The following is a 26618-nucleotide window of genomic DNA, read 5'->3' as shown; positions in this document are numbered from 1 at the left end:
AGAGGAAATTAAGTGGGTGACATGGTTGAGTTAGAGTCCACAAATTTGTCCAAAATGGCAGACTTGGGGTTTGGCTCATGGAAGTTGTCCGCATTTCACATTCCACACGTGGATGGAGCAGCCAATACACACTCTTAAACTTCTACGGCTCGTGCACACCTCTTTTGCCACCCTGGCTTCATATATGTAGGTATACACAATTTGGTTCAAGTGTATAAATATTAATTACACCTTTTGTATTCTTTTTCAATTTAAGACTATACACTAACACAGTGAAACGTACGTTAAGGTAATTAATGAGGAGACCGGTGAGGCCCCCAAACCAATGTCGGAGACTCAATAATATATGTTCAACAAATGTCGGAGATTTTTTTTATACATTTATTTTCTTTAATGAATTTGGTTTCTTTATTTAACATAAAATACAACAATATTATATTCAAATGTTTTGTTTTTAAAAAATGTTGATATCAAAGAGTAAGAAAAAGGAGAAGGAGCATACCCAATCCCCTAATAAGTGACATATATATTATTGCCAAAATGACTAATTCACCCGCCCCGTGGGCATGGCGTACGTCAAGTATCGAATTGTGTGGTCTTAGATCGTTCTGGGAGTCTTATGGTGTTAGATCCCTAATAAGTATCGACTGTGTGGACCAGGTTACATTTTATTTTTGCCTTAAGTTGAGTATTGTGACAGATTTGAAATTCATACCAAATGACAATAAACTGTTTGCTTTTAGTCTCAATTAACTAAAAGTTTTGATTTGACCAAGGCAATCCATCAAATTCTATATACTACATTACTACACTACATGATTAATCTACTCATGCTTCTTCCCCTTGAGCTTTCCCTTGGGAATCTTACTTAGGACACTGGCATCCAGCTTCCGATAGTTATGCCGAAGCTGGTCAAAGACCTTGTATGCAAAGTCATCGACTTGATCTTCATGCTTCTCATACAGGACCGGTAACGTATGCGCAGCGACAAAACCTTTAGGGAAATATCATAGGATCAGAGAGAGAAATATATATATATTACAATAATCATACTGCTTATCTACCAGATGCTCGCTCCATCAATGTTGCAGAACTATTAAAATCAACGCTTACAATTTATTTATCTGATCATTTAAGCTACTTTTATTCATTTATTTAGGAGAAATGACATCCATGATTAAGTCACGACAATCACGGCTGCACAAATGATTCTCATTGCCTAGCTTTCTAGCTAGTCTTCAACTGCAAAACCCATTTGAAAGAACCAGGCAACATATTATCTTATTCACCAAAATTATGTCATAAATTTGTAACAGGAGAGGTTTCATGGATTCTCTGCTTTTGGCTTATTCAATGTTTCTTACAACAGAAATATTTCCATGTATTAACTCTACAATATCTAGAATCATGACCGATATGTCATCAACACAGAACGCCCAATTTCCAACGAAAAGGGTAAGATGTCTCACCAATGTACAGAACAGTCAGAAAATTGCACCAGCTTCCAATCACAGCGGCCACCCATAAGCTTCCTAAAGCCTGGAAGTATTTTACAGAATAAAGAAGTTGTCTTAGAAAACTAAAGAGGTCAACTTTCCAATATTCCAAATAAAATCTACTGTCTTTCTCCAAACACCTAGTATCAAATAGACGACAAGCCAACAGAATTCTTCATATAACACAGGTTTTGTAATGTTTATACTCTCATACAAATACCTTCATGTCAAGTCCATAATGTCTCCAGCAGGTTTCAATTTTTTATATCTTCCAGAGTTGATGGTCCAACTAAGTCCTAAGGAAATCTCTCTATGATGAAATACTAGCCCAAGAAAACATTTACCAGTTTTCATAAGCAATTATATACTTTGTGTTAACGAGAAATATAACAGGAATAGTTCACCAGTTTAATCATACCACAAGAAAATGTTTCAAGTTTCCTCCACAGGCCACATCCTGAAGAAATCGCAAACCTCTGTTAACTTCAGTGCCAACTGCTATGCCAATGTTGGCAAATATCTCATCAGGCAAAACAAGGCGAGGGACTTTAGATGGTGACCTGTTTGCCACAGAGACTAGACTATGTCCTCACAACTGTACATTATATCATTGAACAGATAGCATAAGAGAAAATACGTCAAACTCACCTGTTTAATAGACCTGAAGCGCTTATCCAAACAAACTGAGCAAGCAAACCAAAAACCAAAGCAAAGCATACAAGGGTCAGAAAATTGTAATTTAGCCATTCAAAAAGCACCCAGATAGCTGTTGCCCCAGTTAGAACACTAGCTGAAATTTTCTTGTTCCTCCACAATAGAACATCAGCAGCTACATGATTTGGGGTGAGATTAGTACGTGCAAGAAAAACAGTAACAAGAGTAAGGGAGGAGGAAAAAAAGTAGAAAAAGAGATAAGGCCAGAACATTCGTACATTTTCCACCCCCTAAAAGATGGTGTACAGGCTTCTGGCGCCCAAAAAGTCTATTGAAACGAGATGAGACATTTTCGTCTTCAAAAAATGATACAGATTTCTGCTTTGGAACATTGTCGGCAATGGTTTCTACCAGGTTGTTCAGTAAGCTCTCGGCTGTTATTTTCTCAGACATTGCTACTATAAATCCAGAATGAGAAAGAAATTTTTTGTCAGAGAAGGCTAAAGTGCTCAGGAATGCACATCCATAAAGTAGCATACTAAAAGAGATACCAAGGCGAGTGATAGAAATGCAAAAGCTAGTATGAATACAAAACGCTGCATAGGGAATTAGGGATCCCTAAAAGCAAAAAGTTAAGGTAAGGCTGTAAGGCAACTGTCCTACACCTCTGAACTTCAGATTGCCGTAATAAAAATCAATAAAAGAGCCAACAAAGCAAATCTTACTTGCGTATCTTTTATCATCAAAGTTTCAGTTATAAGAAAAAAAAGTATTGAGAAGTTTAAACTTATCCAAATTTTTGTTTTGAATGAAAAAAAAAAAACTTCATTGAAGAGATCAATGGATTGTGTATTTAATCATTGGTTCAGTTTCAACTGATGCTTCTTTATGTCAATCTTCAACATGAGGTATTCTTTTCCTTGGACTCCTAGATCCTTACGGGCCCTATTTGTACAAAATCCCAGAGTCTCAGAATGGTAGTTCTAATAGACATAACTGAGCCAAATCCATTAGCCCTACAGTAGTGAAGAGACTCAATTTGTTGGCAGTTAAGAGTGAACCCATCCTTCCAAGTCCAAGTCACATTTCAGTTGCAACGACAACGTGGATATACCACTCCAAAGACCAAAGCTTGACAAAAGTGTGCAAAACAGTTGGGAGTAGGATCGAGGAAGTCTCAACAGGAAGTTTCCTGCTGGTAAACTCCTTTGTTTTACGTGATGCACCAATGAGACGTGACAAATTATGTAGATGTGCAAGCACATGGAAAATTAGAAGTGAAGTAATTTCACCATGCTGTCCATAAGGTTTTACATGACTTAAAGTAAAATATATTTGCTGAATAGCAAGTTATGGAGATCGTAGGACCATTATGAACTTCCATTTAATTACTTGAACAAATTTCCAGAATCAAACCCCTTAAAAAATAAATGAACAATTTATGCACACATCAAACAATGAGTAAAACGAAAATTCTAAAGCTACTAAGACACGATTGTTTTGTTGGATTATTTGGTGCAAAGCCCAAATAAGAGAGGTGAAGAATGACCCAAATCAATTGAGGCCGAACTCAAGTTATGTGAGAAGATGAGCTTAAAACTAAATTGGTTTTGCTCAGATAAAATCCCTGCAAGATTGGATTCATTCAAGATTGTGTCTATCCACTAGAGTTATCAAAATATGTTCCTATCTCTATCCACATCTCCACTACCTCGTTAAATAGAAGTGGTCTCCTCAGTTGAAAGGAGTACAGAAAAACACACTCTAAGAAAATTCTATTCAGGTCTGAGAGCACAGTTCGAGAGAGGTTCGATTAAGTCCATCGTTTTGATAGTGCTACCAACGGTGGGAGTGAAGCGTTGTATCTTGGGAGGTGAACTGCCATCCATCCTGTAGGCACCGATAGCAGGCGGCTTTATCACCTTAAGGAGATTCGCATCCGCGTACCTCGCTTCAAATTCTGTCTTCAATTCATTTCGTCGTTCGGTAACAAACTCTGTTGCTTTGAGTCTGGTCATATTGTTCGGTGTGATATTTTGTGCAATCATGTTTCGGTTGATGATGTGTAATCAATGATTCAATACGTGTTGAACTAAAAGGCAATTAAAGTTTTATTGATTACATGTGTACTGCTCTATAGCATTGCCGATTAAATATATATGTATATATGAGTTAATGGTTTCAGCTTATACAATGATCACATAAGCATGGTTTGGATTTATATGATTTTGTCATATATATATATATGAACTCGGGATATGATATACCTACATATACATGGTCTAGGTACATGTGTTTTGTTTTATATGATTGCTATCTGAAGTGGTGATCCCTAGTTTGTAAACAATTGACAACAATCTTAAGGTGATAAAACCGTGTTTGTTGGCCTTTTGTGTTTACTAACTAGGTCTTGATTACAGATATAACTTGATACAATGGCTGCCCCTAATAACCCGAGGATGCCTGGAGTAGGAAACGATCCTGCTGTTGACCCTTTTGTTGATCCAGAGGGAGGCAATGCCTCCTCTGATGATAAGACCACTAATGGTGGCAATGGTCGAAAGGCTAATGATGGTCACACTGTGAGTGAGGCCGAGTCCAGTCGAAAGGTTAATGAAAAGCCGACTGTGAATATAAGTGCACCACCAGTGATTCCCCACTCTATCAAGGCTGAACAACCTGAGAAATTTACTGGTTCAGGCTTTAAACTGTGGCAACAGAAAATGTATTTTTTCTTGACCACTATTGGTTTGGTCAGATACCTGAAGGAAGAGTGTCCAACAATTGGTGCTGATGAGACTGATGTGACGGTCGTAGCTGCTATAGATGCATGGAAGTATGGTGACTATCTGTGCAAGAATTATATTATGAATAGCATGATCAATCCGCTATACAAGGCATATTCTAAAATGCCGAGTGCTAAAAAATTGTGGGAAGCACTTGATAAACGATATGGTACCGAAGAAGTAAGCTCAAAAAAGCAAGTGGTGACCAAATTCATGGAATACAAAATGGTGGATTCCAAACCAGTGATTGATCAAGCTGAAGAAATTCAGGTTATTCTGCAAGAGATTGAAGCAGAAGGAATGACTATGAGTGAGTCCTTCCAAGTGCAAGCTACTATAGACAAGCTTCCTCATTCTTGGACTGATTTCAAGCACTACTTGAAGCACAAGAAGAAGGAGATGAACATGGATGATCTGTTGGGCCGACTGCGAATTGAGCAGGACAATAGGAAGAGCACATGTTCTTCCAAAGAGCCAAAGGCAAATCTGGTGGAGTCTTCCAAACCTAGGCAATTTAGGAAGCGGAAGTATAATAATCAACAGAAGGGTAAGCCCCAGAAGTTTCAGGGGAACTGTTTTGTTTGTGACAAGCCTGGACATATGGCTAAAGACTGTAGAAATAAGCGCCAGAAAAATGGAAAAGGCAAGGGACGAGCCAATAATCAAGCCCACCTAGTTGATGAGCAAGATGAGGAGAGATTTGCTGCTGTTGTAAGTCAAGTTCTGATGGTATCCAATGCCAAGGATTGGTGGGTTGACACATGTACTACTAGCCACATATGTGTTGATAAGGGACTGTTCACCACCTACAAGGAAGCAAAGGAGGCAGAACATATTTTCGTCGCCAACTCTGCCCCAGTTAAAATTGAAGGGAGAGGAAAGGTGACTTTGAAGTTTACTTCAGGAAAGGAGCTTGACCTACTGGATGTGCTGCATGTTCCCGAGATCAGGAAGAATTTGATTTCAGGCCCCATTCTTAGCAAGAAAGGATTCAAGATGGTATTCGAATCCGACAAATTTATTTTGTCTAAGAGTGGGGTATTTGTAGGCAAAGGGTACTTAGATAATGGGCTTTTTAAAGCCAATGTTGCTGTAATTAATGAAAATTCCAAATTCTTGTACCCAAAATTAGTTATGAATAAAGAGATGAATTCAGTTTACATGGTGTGTTCTCCATCTTTGTGGCATGGTAGACTAGGACATGTAAACTTTGGTACAATGAAGAAAATCGCAAACTTGGGGCTAATTCCAAAATTTAATTTGGATGCACATTATAAATGTGAAACATGTGTTGAGGCAAAGTTTGCAAAGAAACCATTCAATTCAATTGAGAGAAGTACAATACCTCTACAATTAATTCATAGTGATCTATGTGATTTAAAATTTGTTCAAAGTAGAGGTGGCAAAAAGTATTTCATTACTTTTGTGGATGATTGCACACGATTTTGCTATGTCTATTTATTGACAAGCAAAGATGAGGCAATGGAGAGTTTTATCAAGTACAAAAATGAGGTTGAGAACCAACTTGATAAAAAGATTAAGATTTTGAAATCAGACAGAGGTGGAGAATATCAATCATTCTCTTTTGAGGAGATATGCTCAAATATGGGAATAATACACCAAACGACAGCTCCTTATACACCTCAGCAAAACGGAATTGCTGAGAGGAAAAATAGAACTTTAAAGGAAATGGTAAATGCCATGCTCATAAGTTCGGGACTATCTCAAAACTTGTGGGGGGAGGCGGTTTTAACAGCAAACTATGTTCTAAACAGAGTACCCCACAAGAAAACAAGAAAAATTCCATATGAGTTATGGAATGGAAGGATCCCGTCATTCAAATACTTGAAAGTGTGGGGGTGCCTTGCAAAGGTTGCAGTTCCTCCACCTAAGCAAATAAAACTGGGTCCAAAAACTGTTGATTGCGTGTTTATCGGATATGCACACAACAGTAGTGCATATAGATTTCTTGTGCATAAATCTGAAATACCTGATATTCATGTGAATACGGTTCTAGAATCTCGAGATGTTGAGTTTTTTGAGTACATCTTTCCTTACAAAAAGGATCAAGGTGAAACTCCTCACAAGAGGTTAAGGGAGTTAAACTTCGAAAAGGGAAAAGAGATAGAAGCTGAGGTTACAGACACTGAACCAAGAAGGAGTAAGAGACAGAGAATCTCTACATCCTTTGGTCCAGATTTCTTAACATTCTTGTTAGAAAAAGAACCTAAGACATATAGTGAAGCTATGTCGTCTCCAGAAGCGCCATTCTGGAAAGAAGCTGTGACCAGTGAAATTGAATCCATTATGAGCAATCATACTTGGGAATTGGTTGAACTTCCACCCGGAAATAAACCAATTGGATGCAAATGGATTTTCAAGAGGAAATTGAAAGCAGATGGTTCCATTGACAAATATAAGGCACGTTTGGTTGCCAAGGGGTTTAGACAAAAGGAAGGTCTAGATTATTTTGATACGTATTCTCCTGTATCAAGGATTACATCCATCAGGATGTTGATTGCAATAGCTTCACTATATGATTTGCAGATACATCAAATGGATGTAAAAACTGCTTTTTTGAATGGTGAATTGAACGAGGAAATTTATATGGAACAACCTGAGGGTTTTCAAACCCAAGGAGATAAGAAGCTTGTATGCAGACTTGTCAAATCACTGTATGGACTGAAACAAGCTCCTAAACAGTGGCATGAAAAATTTGACAAAGTCATGATTCAAAATGGATTTAGAATCAATGAGTGTGACAAGTGTGTGTACACAAAATCCACCGAGAGAGGATGTGTAATTGTGTGTCTATATGTCGATGACATGTTAATTCTTGGTAAGAATATTGATTCTATTAATCATACCAAGAAAATGTTGGAAAGGAATTTTGACATGAAGGATTTGGGTGTTGCTGATGTGATTCTAGGCATCAAAATTTCAAGAACTTCTGATGGCCTTTCACTATCTCAATCACACTACATTGAAAAGGTGATTGAACGATTTAAGGATTTTTATATCAAAGATACTAATAATCCATTTCTTGCACACCTAATCCTACACAAGAATACTGGAAACGCAATAAATCAACTTGAATACTCTCAAGTAATTGGAAGTGTCATGTACATCATGAATTGTACAAGACCTGATATTGCCTATGCTGTTAGCAAACTGAGTAGGTACACAAGCAATCCGGGACATGAACACTGGAAAGCTCTGTTGAGAGTATTGGGATATTTAAATAAGACAAAGAATTATTCTTTGTGTTATAGTAAATATCCAGCTGTAGTAGAAGGATACTGTGACGCTAATTGGATTGCAGATTCTGAAGAATCTAAATCAACTAGTGGTTACATATTCACTTTGGGAGGAGCGGCAATCTCCTGGAAGTCCTCAAAACAAACGTTAATAGCGCGATCAACGATGGAATCGGAGTTCATTGCTCTAGATAAGGCAAGTGAAGAAGCTGAATGGCTTCGTCATTTCTTAGAGGACATTCCAATATGGCCAAAACCTGTGTCAGCAATATGCATTCATTGCGATAATCAAGCAGCTATTGCTAGGGCACAGAATTTCATTTATAATGGAAAATCTCGACATATCCGTCGTAGACACAATTCAGTGAGGCAGTTACTCTCAACTGGTGTAATCTCCATCGATTATGTTAAATCGAATGAGAATATTGCGGATCCATTTACAAAAGGTTTAACATCTGAGAGGGTAAACTGCGCATCAAAAGGAATGGGGCTAAAATCCTTAACACAATAAAAGTTACTTGGTGGAAACCTAACCTAGCGATTGGAGATCCCATGGACTAGGTTCAATAGGACAACGCAAACTTTGTAACTGATGAGAAAGCACTCAGAATAATTTCTTCTCCCCTTTCCTGGATGCACTGGGTGCTGTGAAGTTGAGGATAAGCTAAGCTTTTAATGATGCCATATCTTGTAATACACAAGTGGGGTATAAAGAGATACTCTTGATGGTGCATCACCTATGCAAGTGGAGTAAGGCCGGCTCTGTGGAATTCTTTTAAGGCAAGATTTCCTAAAGCACTTGTGAAACCCAAGACGCTCATGGCCGAGATAATGAGCACAACCGAGAACTAATCTCGAATTGGGAAGTGCTATGTGAGGTTTATTGTTTAAGCTTGCAATAACAACTGGCAGTTCAAGGCTAATAACCACTGACTGGTTAAGTGAGTTCGATAAGCTTTCACTAAGGAAGGTTCAAAGCCAAACACTACCTATCCTGATATAGTACTTTCTGTTGTACTCTCAGACTTTCTCTCGAGTCAGACCAATCGATTTGATCCATTCTTTGTGGGGGATTGTTGGATTATTTGGTGCAAAGCCCAAATAAGAGAGGTGAAGAATGACCCAAATCAATTGAGGCCGAACTCAAGTTATGTGAGAAGATGAGCTTAAAACTAAATTGGTTTTGCTCAGATAAAATCCCTGCAAGATTGGATTCATTCAAGATTGTGTCTATCCACTAGAGTTATCAAAATATGTTCCTATCTCTATCCACATCTCCACTACCTCGTTAAATAGAAGTGGTCTCCTCAGTTGAAAGGAGTACAGAAAAACACACTCTAAGAAAATTCTATTCAGGTCTGAGAGCACAGTTCGAGAGAGGTTCGATTAAGTCCATCGTTTTGATAGTGCTACCAACGGTGGGAGTGAAGCGTTGTATCTTGGGAGGTGAACTGCCATCCATCCTGTAGGCACCGATAGCAGGCGGCTTTATCACCTTAAGGAGATTCGCATCCGCGTACCTCGCTTCAAATTCTGTCTTCAATTCATTTCGTCGTTCGGTAACAAACTCTGTTGCTTTGAGTCTGGTCATATTGTTCGGTGTGATATTTTGTGCAATCATGTTTCGGTTGATGATGTGTAATCAATGATTCAATACGTGTTGAACTAAAAGGCAATTAAAGTTTTATTGATTACATGTGTACTGCTCTATAGCATTGCCGATTAAATATATATGTATATATGAGTTAATGGTTTCAGCTTATACAATGATCACATAAGCATGGTTTGGATTTATATGATTTTGTCATATATATATATATGAACTCGGGATATGATATACCTACATATACATGGTCTAGGTACATGTGTTTTGTTTTATATGATTGCTATCTGAAGTGGTGATCCCTAGTTTGTAAACAATTGACAACATGTTTATCTAATACTGCAAACTTGAAAAGCTCTCTCCATCCAAGATATACTTGAAAAACTAAAGAAGGTAACAAAAAAAAAACAGTAGAAAAGTCCAACGAACAGATTAATGATTCAAATTTCGTTTTAAGTATCCACTACCGGAAATAGCCAAAACCCATGTGTGGATTAGTCGTAAATAATTTCCAGTCACCAGTCTTGAGAAAATAAAACCCCCAAAAAGGGATCTTCCATGATTTGACAAAAAATTTAGCAATGACTCGAATACAAATGGAAACGAAAGAGAACTCAATCAACAAGTCTTCATAAGTAGCAGACATAGCATCAAAATATTATCTTGCAAGCGTCAATGTGCACAAAAGGAAAGATTGAAGATGAGGAGAAAGAGAAGCGGAGAAAGAGGCATACCAGGAAGGGAAGATACAGAGTTGAAGCGGAGAGGAATCAAATTCTACGAGAAGAGAAGGAGATAGTGGTTGGTGTATACGATAGCCCACGTGAGGTCAGTGGCCAACTTACCACGCTGGCATCTGTATATTCCAGTCATTGTCGCTTTTTTGTTCAGTTTTCGATTTTATTTTATATTCATTTATTCACTTGCTTGCTTTTAAGCCTTTAACATTGAATGCGGGCTACTTACGAAGCCCATTTGGAAACTAATACACAAAACGGGCCCAAAACCAGGCCCAATAAACTTTTTACCAACTAGTAAATATTCAAATAATGTGCGTGAATGTTATGGGCTTATGCAGGAGCCCATTTTAATAGACAAAAGTGGGCCCTGAAATGAGGCCCAGTAAAAATAGTTCCAGCAAATGGGGTTGATGTAGGCACCCCAGAAAAACAAAAGGGTGTATGCCACGTGGGACCAATGACAGTGTGTACAACCTTATCCAATATCAAATACCCAATCCTCCCCGCAAATCATAATTCGACTATCCAAATCCAAAGCCATTTCCCTTCACATATCACAAATCCATCCAAACCACATCAAACACCCAACAAAGCCTGAAACAACACCAACACAATTCAATTCTCAAACCCAAGAATGGCCTCCACTGCTTGCTTCTTGCACCACCATGCACTCACCACTTCCACTACTGCTAGATCATCATCAGCATCGTCGCAGCGCCATGTCTCAAGCATCACGCCTTCCCACCTAGTCTGCCGGGCCCAGAACCAGAAGCAGACACTACTCCAAGAGGATCACACTGCTATGTCTCGCAGATTGGCTCTCACAATTCTCATTGGTGGTGCTGCTATTGGCTCCAGGGTTGCACCTGCTGATGCTGCCTATGGGGAAGCTGGTACGTACATGATACATACTTTTCTTCTCATCACTGCCTTAATATCAATTCAATTTAGATGAAACGCCCACATGAATTAACCTTTCAAAATAACATAACCAGCTACTAATTTTGCTAAGAAAGAATCATTTATGTATGTTGGTGTACTCATTATTGAATTTCAGCCAATGTTTTTGGGAAGCCAAAGACAAACACAGACTTCTTGCCATACAATGGAGATGGGTTCAAGCTGTCAATCCCATCAAAGTGGAATCCAAGCAAAGAAACGGAATACCCTGGTCAGGTTCTTAGATATGAAGACAACTTTGACCCCGCCAGCAATATTTCTGTCATGGTCACTCCAACCGACAAGAAGTCTATCACTGAATTTGGTCCACCTGAGGCCTTCCTCTCCAAGGTATTCATTTATTTTAGGTTCTGCAATGGAGGTCACCGTTTTCTGATAAAATACTGTTTTGTGGCAGGTGGATTATTTGCTAGGGAAACAAGCATACTCTGGCAAAACACAGGCCGAGGTAATTTCATGGCATAGTGTAGCCAGGATAAATTTTATTTCGTATAATTATCTTCTCTCTTTAATCAACTATACAGATCAGTCAAATCAGCTATGTTAGCCAAGTGAGGAAACTAGATTCTCTATTATCTTCAAAATTTCGGCATTCAATCCTATGTAACGAGTAACGACACTTGGGTATGTGTATGTAGGGAGGTTTTGATACAGATGTTGTGGCAAGTGCTAACATATTAGAATCTTCAACTCAAGAGATTGGTGGGAAACCGTATTACTACTTGTCTGTGCTGACAAGGACTGCTGATGGAACCGAAGGTGGCAAGCACCAGCTGATCACGGCTACTGTCAAAGATGGTAAGCTCTACATTTGCAAGGCGCAAGCTGGAGACAAGAGGTGGTTCAAGGGTGCAAGGAGATTCGTGGAGAATGCTGCTACCTCTTTCAGTGTTGCCTAAGTAATTAACATGCAAAAATGTATCCGAATCAACTTGGTATATGAAGAATGTTTGTTTTGAATCATTCGTCAAGCGCTTATCTTTGTATATTTTCCTCTGTAAGTCGATAGAAAATGGAGTCAGTTTGGAGGAAGCTGTGTTTGTTATCGGTTTGTGAACAAGGACCCCTTTTGAATGACTCGAAATCTATCAACCGTTATCCAGGAAATGCTAGATAATATATAAACAAGTTCCAGTAGCCGGTAGGAAATGCTCCGTGCAGAGATGCTGAGTTGCTGTTTCTGTCAATTGCACAAAGGAGTTATACCATGTCAATTTGTATCAAATGCTAGATAACATTCCACTACCAAAGAAATCCCACAAACCAGAGTGCCTTATTACTCATTAGCATCTTAACAGATGGCCTGACCCTGATGAGAACTATATCAAAAGAGAAATGAAATCAGATCCTTAACCATAAAGAAAACAGACGAGTGAAAAGTATACTTGAGTCATGCACGAATCAAATCTTAAAAATGAAAGTCAATTTATTATCAGAATGTTACTGCACAATTCACATGCTTGTTTGAGATGAATGTCAACCTGCAATAGAGAAGATAAAAAGGTATTTACATAAAAGCATTGATCAAATGAGGAGGTGTTTTAATCGAAGATCCAATGTTTGTAGTCTTTTCCTAAGTTCCTCCATTGCAATAGTGGACACCATTGCTGTGAGGATCCTTGCGCTTTATATGCAGATCATTTAAGCCCCATATCCGAATGGTACGATCATCACTGGCTGATGCCAACATGTGAGGGTTCCCTGGATTCCAGCTCACACTGTTAACAGCTCCAGAATGACCTGGCAGTGCCTCTATGAGCTCCCCTGAGCCTTTGTGCCAAATATAAACCTGCATACACACATCAATTCACACTTGCAAATAAGAAAACAACAGTAGTATTTGTAAAATGCAGAAACGACAAAGGTAATGATGAAGATGAAAAATCAACACAAATGAACTTATCTGGAGGTATCAACCGGAAAATTCCGTACAGTTTTTATATAAAATATAACACCAGAACAACAGATATGTTGGGAGATATAACCAGCTGGTCAAGATGCATTTAACTGTTTGTGAGATATATATAGTCTTTATGTTAGTCAAAGACTCAAAGGCCTTGTGTTTTGTAGTTCTGAGCTCAGTTATGGAAGTATTAAATGAGTAGTTTAGACGTCAATCGAAATGCATAAAACCACCATATTGTACTAGACTACTAGTTTGTGGTATATAAAAAGAGAGTCCTCATAAGCATATAATAAGGGTAAGTATATCTGGGCTAATTCTAAACCATTCGATAACTAGTATGCTAAAAGCTATTTCCAGACCAACTCCTCAAGGTCACAAAGTGAGAAGTATGCAAAGTGAAGCAATGGCACAACAATTGAAATGAAAAAGAGGGATGGTAGGAACGGTCACGAACTAGTTGCTTTATCTTACTCATTTAAGAATGAGAATCAGAGGAATGTGCAGGTGATGCTGCCTTGAGTTACTTCTTTCTTGGACAATATGGCTGAAAAAGAACAAAATATTTTTTCGAGGAGAGGAAGCATCTTTATGTAAAACTAAATGTACTTGGAGTAATAACTTGATGTTCTGGTTTAAAGGGTCTGTAGATTGTGAGTGTAATTTAAAGTAGGTGGTTTGTGAATTGACACATTTATAGTGTAATTTTGGCACCAACTTGGTGAGTGTTAAATAAAATTTTGTTTTTTCCATTTAAAAAAAAGAAGAGAAAACAGTGCAAATGTCAAACAATTCCAAACAGTTTTACAAGAGACAATTTCAGAGAGAGCCGTCAGAGAATATGTTGCATAATCCAAAAGAATTACAAATAGATTTACTCCTTTTATATTGTGTAATCAAAAGTAAGGTGGAATTTATACCTGTGAGTCCTCACTGCCACTGGCAACAAAAGCTTGCTCAAGTCCACCAAAACAAGACCTAATAATAAACCGGGAGCGGCTATGACCTTTGTACTTGGAAATGAGCTTAGTATCACCATCTATGCTCCAAAGGTGTATCTCTTGGTTCAGAAGGTTGACCAGCAAGAACCTATTATCACAAGATAAAGCAAATGAAGTTATTGTTTGATCCTCTTCAATCAATCTCTCAACTTTCACTTCCCTGTCAAGTAGTAGTATGGCAGTCTCTCTGCAGATACTTAGAATTTGCTTCCCATCACTAGTTATTTCCAAATCAGAAATCTTCAACGTTCGTTGCCCCTTCCAACACTCCTGCTCTTGACCTTCCAATTCCCACATGCAGATGCTCTTATCACTAACACCAGAGAATATCGATTTCCCATCTGGAAACCATCCACAAGATACCAGGCCAAGACCTGGCTTTTCGTAAACACAAAGGCATTCACCTGAGGCAACATCCCATCGCCTAACAGCCTCCTCCACCCCACAAGTTAGGAGTTGACGGTCATCAGGACTCCATGAAACAGCAGAGACAGGTTTTTGATGACCAGAAAGTCTATGCTTTAAAAAGACCCCACCATCCACATCAACCTAGGACAAAGTAGACAAAGTACTACTTATTAGAGCAAGATATTCGCCTGCACAAGCTCTTATAAAACAAAAACAAAACATCATTCAAAACAACCATCCTCCATCTTCTCCTGTAAAATGCCAGAGAAAATGCTAAAAAATATTTTTCACACTCTAGGAACCCCTCCATCCAACAGTGAGAATCGAGGTTTACTCTATGCCACCAAGAGGCAACTTCCAACTGGAGTATTTGTATGTTAGGCGATATTGGTGGGTGGGGGGGGGGGGGGGGCAGCTTTACCCAGCATTGACCCAAATTCCCATCAAGAAACTTTACCAATAGGCCACCAGTTCCCCCTAACAAACATCTATAGGCAGAATTAATTTCTCAGAGGTTGTCTATTGTTAGAATTCTTCGCTCCACAGTCTCACAAACGAAGAAAGCAGCTTAATTGCTACTTTTGGCTATCAAATCTCCATCCACGGAAGTCCTTTTTACCTAACTCACTGGCTTAATTTAGGAATATTAAGGAAAACAAAAGGTCAACAACAAAAAATCTCGAACTCCCTTCCCTTCCCTACAATCCTCAATGTTCAAATTTGGTTTAACCCTGTGAATGGTATGGAAACAATTGCAAAAAAATGGGGCATGCATTATTCAAAGAACGTTCCATGATAACATGATTGGAAATCATTCCAAGCAAAGAAAATACCTCCCATATAATTGCTGACCGATCATTGGATGACGAAGCTAAGTATTTTCCATTATGTGAAAATTGCAGGAACCAAACCTCATCTGTGTGGGCTTGTAGTATCTATACCACCAAGAATGAAAACACTGTAAGATACTGATTCCAGGTTTTCATTAAAGAAAGCATTCTACTGAAGGCAAATAAAATTGCAAAAGAAGCAGAAATGGAAGTTTTTTAATGGCTAAAAGTTTATTATAGCACCAAGGGGGTGCAACCCAGAGAATTACATGGAACCTTGGATAAATGCCTCTTCAGAGGAATATAATGACATGTAGGTAAAAGAAGGTAGTGGCGTAGTGCACTTTCCACTGAGAAAAAACATAGTTATAACCTGTAAAGTTCGAGAGGGAATCTGATCTCTTCCACAGTGATGATCAGAGTATAATGACATATCCTTATCCATGGAGTTGTGAAACATGCAAGCATCTCGTTGCAAGGAAAGTGCCTGTTCAACTATATGCTCCAGTCTTCTCTCAGGTACCATAACCGTAGGAGGAAGCAAGCTCTGCAATTCCTCCAGCAGCCTAGGCCGGGACTTTTCCCTCAAAATGTCTTCATTGCACGACCCCACTAAAGAATATGGTCGAGGGAACACAATGCATGAAGAAAGCTCATGAACCCTATCATTATTGATGTTAAGAGGTGCAATCTCTGTCCTCAATGTCTTCAAAGCATCCATCACCTTCTCTCCATCCAAAAGTTCAAAAAACTTTTTCTCCAGTATCAGAAAAGAGGCTGACTTTACAATGCTGTCATCAGATAGACCAATGTTATGTAATGTGGCCATACTTTCATCCCACTTACCATCAAGAATTTGCTGCATGAATAAATTTACGACAGAAGAATGTAAGGGTATTCCTGACTCCTCCTCTAGATGAGCACCACTCTTCTTATAACCCAGAGAATATAAGGCCTTTGCAATTATTCGAACAAATTCAACTTTTTTAATAACTCCTTTTGAACCAATAACTCCACCGTCCCCTTCAGATGGTAGGGGCCGAGCCATCAAGTCTCCAGAAGACCCAGCTATGGGCGATAAAAACGAACCGTTAGAAAGATCTCTCAATCCTCCAGAGGCAAATTTCACGCGTTTTGAGGCTGGTTCATCATCCTCTAAACCTCCCATGAAAAGTGCAGCTCAGCCCATATATTATTACAGTTGTAGAAAGACACTAAGAGGGATAGTTGTGTAAGCTTCAATGAAAAATAAGAGATAATTTCCTGCATAACATGGCAAAGGCAGGGTTGTGGATTAAAAAAATAAGGACGAACTAAGGAGACAAGACAAAGAACTTAACAAAGATGCTAAAAGGCAATGCCACCTACAAATCCTATAAAAATATATAAAGCAGAACTTGGCCAAAAAGCATGCTCTATATTTTGTTTCGATTGCATTAATTCAAATTTAGCCATATCAAGATTGCTTTAGATTGATTGTACATGTAACCTCCCACAATCACTGTCCTATTTTTAGTCACATAAACTGGTCATGAACATGTACTACTAGAGATTTTTCTTAATTGTGTCAAACGATCTACAGTTCTACACCCAAAAGATGAACATGTATATGTACAGAAGGAACATATGTTTCCCAAAAGATCTACACCCAATCTAAAAGGTTAATAAGATTGTGCAGTCATTTATGTATCTTTGAGGTGCATACAAAAGACTATGAAGCTCTTAACTTTTGTAGTTGTGGAACAAAGACAATAATGCACACAACAAAGAAAAGTTGCAGTATTAACTAGAAACAATTTATGTAAAAAAGAAAAAAGAGAACTAGAAACAATTTCCTAGATTAGCCTCAGTGATGTTATCATGTTAATTTACCAAAAAAAAAAAAAAAAAAAACTGATCTAGTGAATATTTATTTCCAAAAACTGATTGCATTTAGAAGAAAATCAAATCTTTAACAGTCTAATGCCAAGACAGCACGTGTTTTCAAGTTTATTGCTTTAGAATCAAGTGCCCATTTGATTGCTTAATAGTTGATACAACCAAATTGAAAAATGCAAATGCAACTAAATAAACTAAATAACTCAATGAACCTAATCAAACAAACAATGCCCAATTTGGGATCCTTAAGAGGAACACCTAAGACTAAGAGCGTCAATAATTCAACAAGATAAAGTAGCCGAACTTAATCTCAAATTTTCATATTGAAGGGTACCTAAAAATTATCCATGAAGATGAATCAGAATCGATGTAAGGTCCAAAACACTTAAAACCCACATCACAGGCATAGAATAGTCCATGAATCCTACATCAGCCATCACAGAGAATCGGTAATCTGAGCACACCAACACAAACTACTGAAAGAACTGCAATCTTGAACTCCTGGGCCAAAGAACCGTGATAGTAAAGCAAGATATGAAAACAGGAATATAATAACATCGATGAAACAAGAAGGAAAAGAAAAACCATAATCAGATGAAGATTGGGGCAAATTAGCAATAAAAAGAGCATAATCGGAAATACCCGGAACCAGATTTTCACTTATGGGGGCCGATTGAGATCAGAAGAAAATGAACCCACCAGAGAAACCGATTCCAATAATCAGAAATGGGTAAAGGTGAAACCGCAGTAAAGAGTCCAAAAAGAATCCAAATCACCGACTTCCACTGCTTCTCACCATGGGCAAGCAAGCACTCGATTCACCCAAATATTTAATTTAATATATCACTGATATATTAAATTAAATTACTGGTGTCAACAGAGAAAAGCGTGACAAATACTCATACTCGGTCTCTGTATTGTATTGTATGGTATGGTCGGTTACGTAGACAGAGGGGAAGGACTAAGGAAGCAAGGAGGTGCTGTTTAGCAGTGTTTTCTTCTTGCTATGGGGCTTGAACAAACAACCGTAAGCCCATCTAACTGTTTGGCCTTGTAGCCCAATTAGTTCAGTGATGAACTGGGCTTAAAGTCAGTCCATCTTCATAGTCATTACTCAAATGTTATGCTCCATTTATTTATTTCCAATCGTTTCTGTGATTAAGGCCCATTTGGTGCTTTATCCGCGAAAGTCCAAGTTGATTATTTGAAGCCACTCTCTGCCTCGGCAGAACATTGTTGTTGACCGCTCGAAAGGAGGAGGAGAAGGAGATGCCAACCTTGAATTTGTACACAAATGTGCCAGTAGATGCAGTGATATCCTCTGACATTCTCAAGGATGCTACCAAATCTGTTGCTAAAATCATTGGAAAACCTGAATCTGTAAAGCACTCTATCTGAACAAATTTATATTCTGCTTTTGTTGATGGGACTTAGTTGCATGTTTTTTTTGCCCTCACCGTCAACTCTTTGAAGAATTTAGTTGAATTTAATTTATGTTGAAAGTTGTTGGTCCGGAGGCGAGAGTTTGTTATCATTGTTATTGTTGCTTGGCGGCATGGTTTGCTTTTATATTGACCATCAACTGTTCGAAGAATTTTCCTTGTGAATATTTGTTGAATTTTGATGGTTCGTTCGGACACTAGGGTTGTAGATTCTAAGAAAGGCTGTATCTTTTTCTTAGCGCTCTTTTATACTTTGAATTTGATCCATTAAATCCAGTAATTGGTTTACTACTTAGTTCTTCATTGGAGCTGTGAATTTTTTATTCTATATTTTTCTCAGCAAGTTCAAGAGATTGATTTAAATGGAGTGATTAGTTAAGAACTTAGTTCTTCAAAAGGATCTTGGATTTTGGAAATTCAATTTTGCTCATAGGCAATGGAATTAATAATCTGAGATGTTTGGATATGAAATGGAAGGTAATTTCTTTCTCTATCTTATAAATCTTTCCGCAATGAGGAAGTGAGCACCTGATTGTTGGGAACTTTGAAGTGCACAAGTATTCGAGCTTAAGTCCAGTTCTTGGGTTGAATTTCCTGGATTGGGCGATAGGCATACTTGGCCATCTCTTTGGCAGGCCTTTGCATTGAAGTATGAGATCCACATCCACCTAATGATTGCATGATAATTCGACGTTGTGTTGCTTTGTTGTGTGTTCATTTAGGGTATCCTTTGCCCGTTCTTCTCTTTCTTACATTATTTCATTCTCCTTCCGCATCACACTACTTGGTATGAGCTGATAAATGGAGTTCAGGAGTATGTACTTTTCAGTGTTTTAGGTTGTCAAGAAAAGTTCTTTTGTTTACTTTTTATGCTGTATTCAAATATGAGTAGCATAACTGAGCCACTGAGGTTGGTCGATGTCCTTTTTTTTAACTTTTTTTTTTTGTGTTCATTATGCTATTATGCTGGGGGTTCAGAATCGAAGATGTGTGAGAACTTTTTACCACGTAAAAATAGATAAACAATATTTTCAGTGGCAAAGGCGCGTTTACTTCACCAGCATGCAAAATGATATAGCATTGGAGAACTGAACAGAGATATATTATATTGTGTCTTGCATTTGTTTCATATTTGGCAGGTTATGTTTATATATTTTATTTTTTAACCTTCAGTACGTCATGATTTTGCTAAATGGGGGAGTGCCTATCGCATTTGGGGGCACTGAGGTACCAGCTGCATATGGAGAATTGATTTCTATTGGGGGCCTTGGACAGGGTGTTAATGGAAAACTGAGTTCAACCATCGCAGATATATTTCAAACAAAGCTTTCGATAGATAGTACTTGGTTGTTGCTGTTAAAACATTTTTGGCTTTGTTGCATAAACTTTCCCAGAAACCATGTCCTTTTAGTGTGGGACGTTATCTGATCGCTGTTTAGAATTGTTCATTCGCTTTATAGTTCTCGTCCAATCTGACATAAGGGACTGCTGTTCAGTTTCTTGATAAAAAGTTGTAAGCTTGAATTTAAATTCGGAAATGTTTCTATTTATGAATTTTGAGAGGTCATAGTCTCCATTCTGTTTCATTTGAAATAAACTTGATTGTTGGAGTTTTCAAATCACATTCACATCACTATTTCCCGCTTGCCTCCATGTAAACCTAATAGATAGGCATTCAATATTTGCTTTGATAATTGAGACCCTCAGGACGTTTATTTACTCTGTTCCGGGGCTTCTCATTTGCCCAGAGATTGCTGTATCCACCTTATTAGCAATGCTCAAAGGGTTTTGACTCACAAAACTACTAATGTAATTGGATCATCTTCACTCCGTGCTAGAAAAAAGGGGAAGAAAGAAACTGCTAGATACATTTTATGGCAGTAATTTATCCTTTTCTTTGGTGCAGCGTTCGTTCTTCGGGTTTAATGGCTCAACTTTCTGACCAGCTACAGATCCCGGATGCTCCTCTACTGGAAGCATTGCAAGATGAAGTGGTGCAGGTGAATGGATTATGATGCCTAGAATGCAAGATGAAGTGGTGTCGTATATTATGTGAAGTATCGTCATTTGTTTCCATTTCTGCATTGACTGCCGTCCTGTTTTAACTTCTGCATCCTACGCCTGTTGTTGACAAATCTACATTTAGATTCCTGATGAGGATTCAGGCTAATAATTATGTATTGTAACCCAGAACTAATTACCATATTTCAAACTCTTCTTCCCCTGAAAATTATACTTGGCATTGGCGAGCCAGAACCCAGAAGCTGTTGCAGTGTCTCAATTACAACTTTGTCCTTGCGTTTTCTTTTATATTGTTCACACAATATGATTGGTATCAAGTGTGGAACTTTATTCAGCTATTAGCAATATAAGATTAACAAATTAATGTTCCCAATTACACGTAAGATCCACCTTAGCACAAACCAATCCAGTAGTTCTTGCCAAAAACTTATCTTCACAACACCATCATCCTATTGATATCAAATCAAAGACAGACATGGCTAGAGAAGAAGCAACAAAAACCCAGTTGATAATCGCCATGAAAGGTCATCCTGGCACGGGTAAGACCACCTTAGCTCGCTCTTTAGCCCAAACCCTCAAAATCCCTCTCATCGACAAAGACGACGTCCGCGACTCCACCTTCTCCGTCGAAGCCACTCTCCTCAACCACATCTCACCAGCCACCGCCTCACAACTCCTCAACGACCTCTCATACGCTGCCATCTGGCAGCTTATCTCCACTCAGCTCCAACTCCGCCTCAGTGTTGTCGTTGACTCACCGCTCTCACGTAAGGCTCACTTGGATAAGCTTATCCAGCTGGCATCCTGCACTGGGGCCCGCGTGGTGGTCGTGGAGTGCAAGCCGTCAGATCATTGTGAGTGGCGTGTGAGGCTTGAAAGAAGAGCAGCTGGAGATCGTTCCAGCTGGCATAAGCCTTCCACGTGGAGAGATCTGGAGAGGTTGATTGAAGGGTATGATGGGTGTACGGAGTATGATGTAGGGGATGTGCCGAAGCTGGTGGTGGATACTGTGGCCGCCGGAACGGTGGAGGAGCATTTGGCGGATGTAGTGGAGTTCATCCGCTGTCACGGTGGTGCATGTGTATGATTGCTCCACGTGTCAAGCGATGTAGCTTGTCATGGACTGTATATGATAAGGAAAAGAACAGAGGAAAGGCAAAGCCATGTTTATATCGTGTAAGAATCTATCTAACTGGTGAGGAGTTCCATCATCCATGTTTTGTATTTACTGGGTATTTATTTCTTGTCGTATATGTGGAATATTGGCATCATACACTGTGTGTATATATATCTGTGACACTTGACATAAATTATTTATATTTGTTTAATAAATTATTTATTTGTTCCCGTAGTCCGTCAACTATTGCTTCTTTATTCCTTGCGCCCCGAATCCTTCTCTTGAAACAGTTTACTGGATTCCATCCATACGGATCACAAAGTCGCCTACTTCTACTGCAAATTCCTGTAAAACCCATGAAGTCCTTCTCCGTTTGTCCCCCAAAGTCGATTGAAAGAGTTCGATTTTCACGTGTATGTAATTAGAGTGAACAGTGAGGTCCAGCATAAGCTCTCTTGTTCAGGCTCTTGCTGCATATTGATCGCCAGCTACAACTTCTTTGATTTGCAGTATCTGTATTCTCAAGTAATACTGTTCTGCTCTCTCTCTTTTCTACCCTTATTTTCTCCTTTCGATTATGTTCTTTGAGTTTTTGGATTCATTAGCATAATCTGGTTTGCTTCCAGTCCCAGAGGCGTACCCTTGGGTTTTGTTTCTTTACGTTATCTGGATTTAGCCCCTTTTTTCGACATATCGAATCTGCTATTCTGGAAATTTTGAAGATTTTAGAACTTTTTTATAGCCAACTGTGAGATCCTGCATAAGCTCTTTTGTTCAGACTCTTGCAGCAGATTGAATAATTCTGGCTTCCTAGTTCTGTCCGGTGGGTCAGTTCTGATTGTTATTAGTTCAATAATTTTCGTCCCGAAATTCGAACCGATGAGCTTTATGGAGTCAGTTTCACGGTTCTTCATATGATCAAATGCTTGCTAGGCTTAACCAGAGGTGGTTAGAATGTTAAATATGGAGAATGGGAATGAGATCTCATCATCCTTGAGCTTTGCCTCATCTTCATATGTATCAAATGGGTCCAATGGCCACAGTCTGTCGGCCCTCACTGCCTCTGAACCTGGGGCAAACCTTGAAAACGTGAGTTTAAGTAAGCTTAGTGGGAGTCTTGAAAAGCTATTGCTTGATGCCGAATATGACTATAGTGATGCAGACATCGTTGTTGAGGGTGTCCCAAAGGGTGTGCATCGGTGTATTTTGGCTTCTCGAAGTCAGTTTTTTCATGAGCTTTTTAGGAAGGAAAATGACAGTTCAAAGAGAGAAGGTAAACCAAGGTACCTCATGTCTGATTTGGTGCCCCACGGACGTGTCGGATTTGAAGCCTTTAATGTTTTCTTACACTATATATATACCGGAAAGCTTAAGCCCTCTTCGCCGGAAGTGTCAACATGCGTTGATGACTCTTGCATTCATGATGCCTGTCGACCTGCTATTAATTATGCTCTGGAATTGGTGTATACTTCCGCCACATTTCGGGTGACAGAACTTGTTCTGCTTGTTCAGGTAAGCTGTACTCTAAGTTGCTTCCTGGCTATTTTTTATCATATAAATTGTTCAAGTTGATCCAGTACAGCTGAGCTTGCCTATGGCTTGTGTTATTCTTGCTGAACATTTTACACTCTTGCAGCGCCATCTTCTGAACTTCATTGACAAGGCTCTGCCAGAAGATGTTATCCCAATTGTTATAGCTGCTTTTCACTGCCAATTGAACCATCTTCTCTCCCAATGTGTCCAAAGAATAGTGAGGTCAGACCTCGACAATGTGTGTCTAGAGAAAGAGCTTCCTCATGAAGTTTTTGATGAAGTTAAATTGCTTCGCAAATCTCAGGAAAGTGCTGCAAATATTGTTTCTGAAGCAGATCCTATGCACGAAAAGAGAGTTGGGAGAATCCACAGGGCTTTAGATTCTGATGATATCCCGCTGTTGAAGCTTCTCCTGGATGAATCGTATGTCAGTCTGGATGATGCTTTTGCTCTCCACTATGCTGCTGCCTACTGTGATCCTAAGGTTTTTAAGGAGGTTCTTACTCTTGGCCGGGCCAATGTTAACATTAGGAACTCCCGTGGACAGACAGTGCTTCATCTTGCTGCTAGGCGTAAGGAGCCATTGGTGCTACTAGCCCTGCTGAGTAACGGCGCTTGTGCATCAGAAGCTACTTGGGATGGACAAACTGCTGTGGCAATTTGTCGGAGGTTGACTAGGCCAAAAGACTACAAAGAGGGCATGAAGCACTGCAAAGAATCAAACAAAGACTGGCTGTGCATTGATCTTCTAGAGAGAGAGCTGCGAAGGGATTCAATGTCTGGGAACATGTCAACCTCATCGTCAGAAGTGATACCTGATGACTTACAAATGAGGCTGGACTACCTGGAAAGTAGAGGTGATATTCTTTTATTCGTATCATGCTTTTAGTTTTCAACTTCTGATTATGATGTTTATTCAAATATGTTGCTTCGTGATTTTTTCCCCCTATGAACATCACTCTTGTTTTGTTAATAGTGCCCTGATTTGGCTACTTAGGAGACCATATGCATGTCTGAACCAGTTTTTCTAACTTAACTCATAAACCTTTTGAATTATTTTCATTAACTTGTTTGTTTGGATTATTGTATCCAATGGCCATCTCTTCCACTATGAAAAGTGAAAAGAAATTGGTACTATGAAAGAGTTTATGGTTTGTTATATATAGTTGAAATGATTAACGTGTTTCTTTCTCTTGTATTTGTAGCATCAAAAATCATCAGGTTTCTTGCTAAACGTTGATCGGCATTGCTATCGTTGCACTTCAATATGCTGGGATTTTATTTTCTTATCTAATAAAAATGAACTACAGATCTTTCATTCTCATGATAGTTACTGTGTGATTTTCTTTTCTCATTTGCCACCCTCTGAAACTATATATATAGAAGTTTGCCATGTGCAATTCATTGATCCCACTCAGATTGATGAGTGCTCATCTGTTTCATATCCAGGGATGTTTTGTTTCCATGTTGGCGCCACTGTGTGTGTGTGTGTGGATGCTGATGCTAGTTATCAACTACATCATAGTGCCATGCAGTATTTTTGGCTTCTCTCTTGCTTTTTAATTCTCATGGGCCTCAAAGCCCTCGAAAATTGCATGTGGATACATTTTATGTTAGCAAATATCTTCAATCACTAGCCTTGGCTTCCTTTGTACTTCAAATTTTTTGGCTGTGTACTAGTGCCAAACATCTTTCTCATATGTGCAGTGGCATTTGCAAGGTTATTATTCCCAACTGAAGCCAGGTTAGCTATGGAAAGTGCTGATGCAGATTCAACCCCTGTGTACACTGGCCTTCTGGCTTCAAAATCAAAAGGTTCAAGTGGGAATTTAAAGGAGGTTGATCTGAATGAAACCCCTTCAATGCGGACCAAAAGACTACAAATGAGACTGCAAGCCCTTCGTAAAACAGGTATTGTCTACTTTAGAACCTCTATGTTAGTGATTTTGTCTGAATTCGTTGATCTTTGATATTTTGAAATGATCACATCAAAATTGCCTTGGTTTATTGCTTCATAACGTCAAACATTATAATCAAGAGCATGAGGGCCTGGCTCTTCCGCTACTTTAACGTCGTCACATTGTGACCTTGGTGTTGTGGGGCAAAACTACACTATACTCCACATTGGTAAAAGTATACATCTGTGCATTTGCTTAAAGTTATATTCATAGAAAACTTGATTGACGAAGACATTCCCAGCAATACCCCAAATCCTGCTTAGTGCTGAATATGAAATTATGAAATTCACATTTTTAGATAAATTCTTCACCATCCTTTTGGATAAAGAAAATTTTCCACCATGTCCCAAAGTAGCTTCCGCTGTTCCTTTGGACATTTGCTGAGTTTTCTATGATCACAGTGGAAACAGGTCGGAGGTACTTCCCCCACTGCTCAACAGTACTCGATAACTATTTGGACGATATGCCCGATGTTCGGTACCTGGAAAGGGGCACTTCAGAAGAGCAGGAAGTTAAGAAGATGCGTTTCGTGGAACTTAAAGACGAAGTGCAGAAGGCATTCTACAAGGACATGGCCGAGAATAGTCGGCCAGGTTTAACATCCTCCTCATCATCTTCATCGACTAAGAAGGAGGGTATGAATCACAAGGTCAGGAGAAAGTAACTTACAGAATAACTAAATATCATTTTCATAAAAATCTGAGAAGGATTTCAGAGTTTTGAATTATGAAGAGCCTGATTTCTCTGTATAACAGCATTAGGAAAACCTACTACTTGTGCTATTAACTTTTCTGTTGGTTCATATTGTGTTTGCTTGAACATCTCTAGAGTAGCCAACTCTGGAGAATGAGTCAAGTAGCGTTGAAATTTCAATTATTGATCAAGGATTTACTGGTGAAGTTATGTGACCAACATAGTCGTCGTGGGTTCAAATTAGCGTCCATTACATGAACTTTGTGCATTGGAATTGTTTTTTTTTTTTTTTTGAGAAGCATTGGAATTGTTTTGCAGTCTTATATTAGACTATGAT

At 38.8% G+C, this 26618-nt stretch overlaps 5 protein-coding genes across 10 annotated transcripts; 3 read left to right on the top strand and 2 right to left on the bottom strand.

The window, feature by feature from the left end:
* Positions 1 to 677: 677 nt before the first annotated feature.
* LOC119983773 (reticulon-like protein B8) lies at positions 678 to 10632 on the bottom strand. Of its 2 annotated transcripts, XM_038827501.1 has the most exons (6): positions 10531 to 10632; positions 2429 to 2608; positions 2145 to 2325; positions 1915 to 2056; positions 1470 to 1539; positions 678 to 994 (listed from the first exon to the last, which is right to left on the bottom strand). In XM_038827501.1, exons 2-6 carry the CDS (start codon positions 2601 to 2603, stop codon positions 825 to 827), a joined length of 738 nt encoding a protein of 245 aa, XP_038683429.1. In that variant the 5' UTR covers positions 2604 to 2608; positions 10531 to 10632; the 3' UTR covers positions 678 to 824. The 2 variants fall into 2 exon arrangements, with proteins under 2 accessions (XP_038683429.1, XP_038683430.1); XM_038827502.1 differs by lacking the exon at positions 1470 to 1539.
* Positions 10633 to 11065: 433 nt separating this feature from the next.
* Positions 11066 to 12573, top strand: LOC119984046 (oxygen-evolving enhancer protein 2, chloroplastic-like). Its single transcript, XM_038827801.1, has 4 exons — positions 11066 to 11429; positions 11594 to 11826; positions 11894 to 11944; positions 12135 to 12573. Exons 1-4 carry the CDS (start codon positions 11171 to 11173, stop codon positions 12393 to 12395), a joined length of 804 nt encoding a protein of 267 aa, XP_038683729.1. The 5' UTR covers positions 11066 to 11170; the 3' UTR covers positions 12396 to 12573.
* Positions 12574 to 12903: 330 nt separating this feature from the next.
* On the bottom strand, positions 12904 to 18321 carry LOC119984045 (WD repeat-containing protein 26 homolog). Of its 3 annotated transcripts, none has more exons than XM_038827798.1 (6): positions 18159 to 18321; positions 17851 to 18017; positions 16012 to 16901; positions 15642 to 15743; positions 14320 to 14949; positions 12904 to 13285 (listed from the first exon to the last, which is right to left on the bottom strand). In XM_038827798.1, the coding sequence occupies exons 3-6, from the start codon at positions 16804 to 16806 to the stop codon at positions 13070 to 13072; spliced, it is 1743 nt and encodes a 580-aa protein (XP_038683726.1). In that variant the 5' UTR covers positions 16807 to 16901; positions 17851 to 18017; positions 18159 to 18321; the 3' UTR covers positions 12904 to 13069. The 3 variants fall into 3 exon arrangements, with proteins under 3 accessions (XP_038683726.1, XP_038683727.1, XP_038683728.1); XM_038827799.1 differs by having other exon boundaries at positions 17851 to 17940; XM_038827800.1 differs by lacking the exon at positions 17851 to 18017.
* Positions 18322 to 18528: 207 nt separating this feature from the next.
* LOC119984047 (macrophage migration inhibitory factor homolog) lies at positions 18529 to 22331 on the top strand. 3 transcript variants are annotated; one of them, XM_038827804.1, is made up of 4 exons: positions 18529 to 18543; positions 18680 to 18896; positions 20132 to 20304; positions 20865 to 21266. In XM_038827804.1, the coding sequence occupies exons 2-4, from the start codon at positions 18786 to 18788 to the stop codon at positions 20971 to 20973; spliced, it is 393 nt and encodes a 130-aa protein (XP_038683732.1). In that variant the 5' UTR covers positions 18529 to 18543; positions 18680 to 18785; the 3' UTR covers positions 20974 to 21266. The 3 variants fall into 3 exon arrangements, with proteins under 3 accessions (XP_038683732.1, XP_038683731.1, XP_038683730.1); XM_038827803.1 differs by lacking the exons at positions 18529 to 18543; positions 20132 to 20304 and adding an exon at positions 21933 to 22331 and having other exon boundaries at positions 18741 to 18896; positions 20865 to 21872; XM_038827802.1 differs by lacking the exons at positions 18529 to 18543; positions 20132 to 20304 and having other exon boundaries at positions 18741 to 18896; positions 20865 to 22331.
* A 37-nt stretch (positions 22332 to 22368) lies between these two features.
* On the top strand, positions 22369 to 26562 carry LOC119984044 (BTB/POZ domain and ankyrin repeat-containing protein NPR1-like). The gene is made up of 4 exons (XM_038827797.1): positions 22369 to 23609; positions 23734 to 24487; positions 25338 to 25541; positions 25990 to 26562. Exons 1-4 carry the CDS (start codon positions 23052 to 23054, stop codon positions 26250 to 26252), a joined length of 1779 nt encoding a protein of 592 aa, XP_038683725.1. The 5' UTR covers positions 22369 to 23051; the 3' UTR covers positions 26253 to 26562.
* The last annotated feature ends 56 nt before the right edge of the window (positions 26563 to 26618 follow it).

The sequence above is a fragment of the Tripterygium wilfordii genome, chromosome 18, assembly GCF_013401445.1.
Source record: "Tripterygium wilfordii isolate XIE 37 chromosome 18, ASM1340144v1, whole genome shotgun sequence".
Lineage (NCBI taxonomy): Eukaryota > Viridiplantae > Streptophyta > Magnoliopsida > Celastrales > Celastraceae > Tripterygium > Tripterygium wilfordii.
Note: the sequence above shows the minus strand (reverse complement) of the source record. Positions and strands in the feature narration are given on the sequence as shown.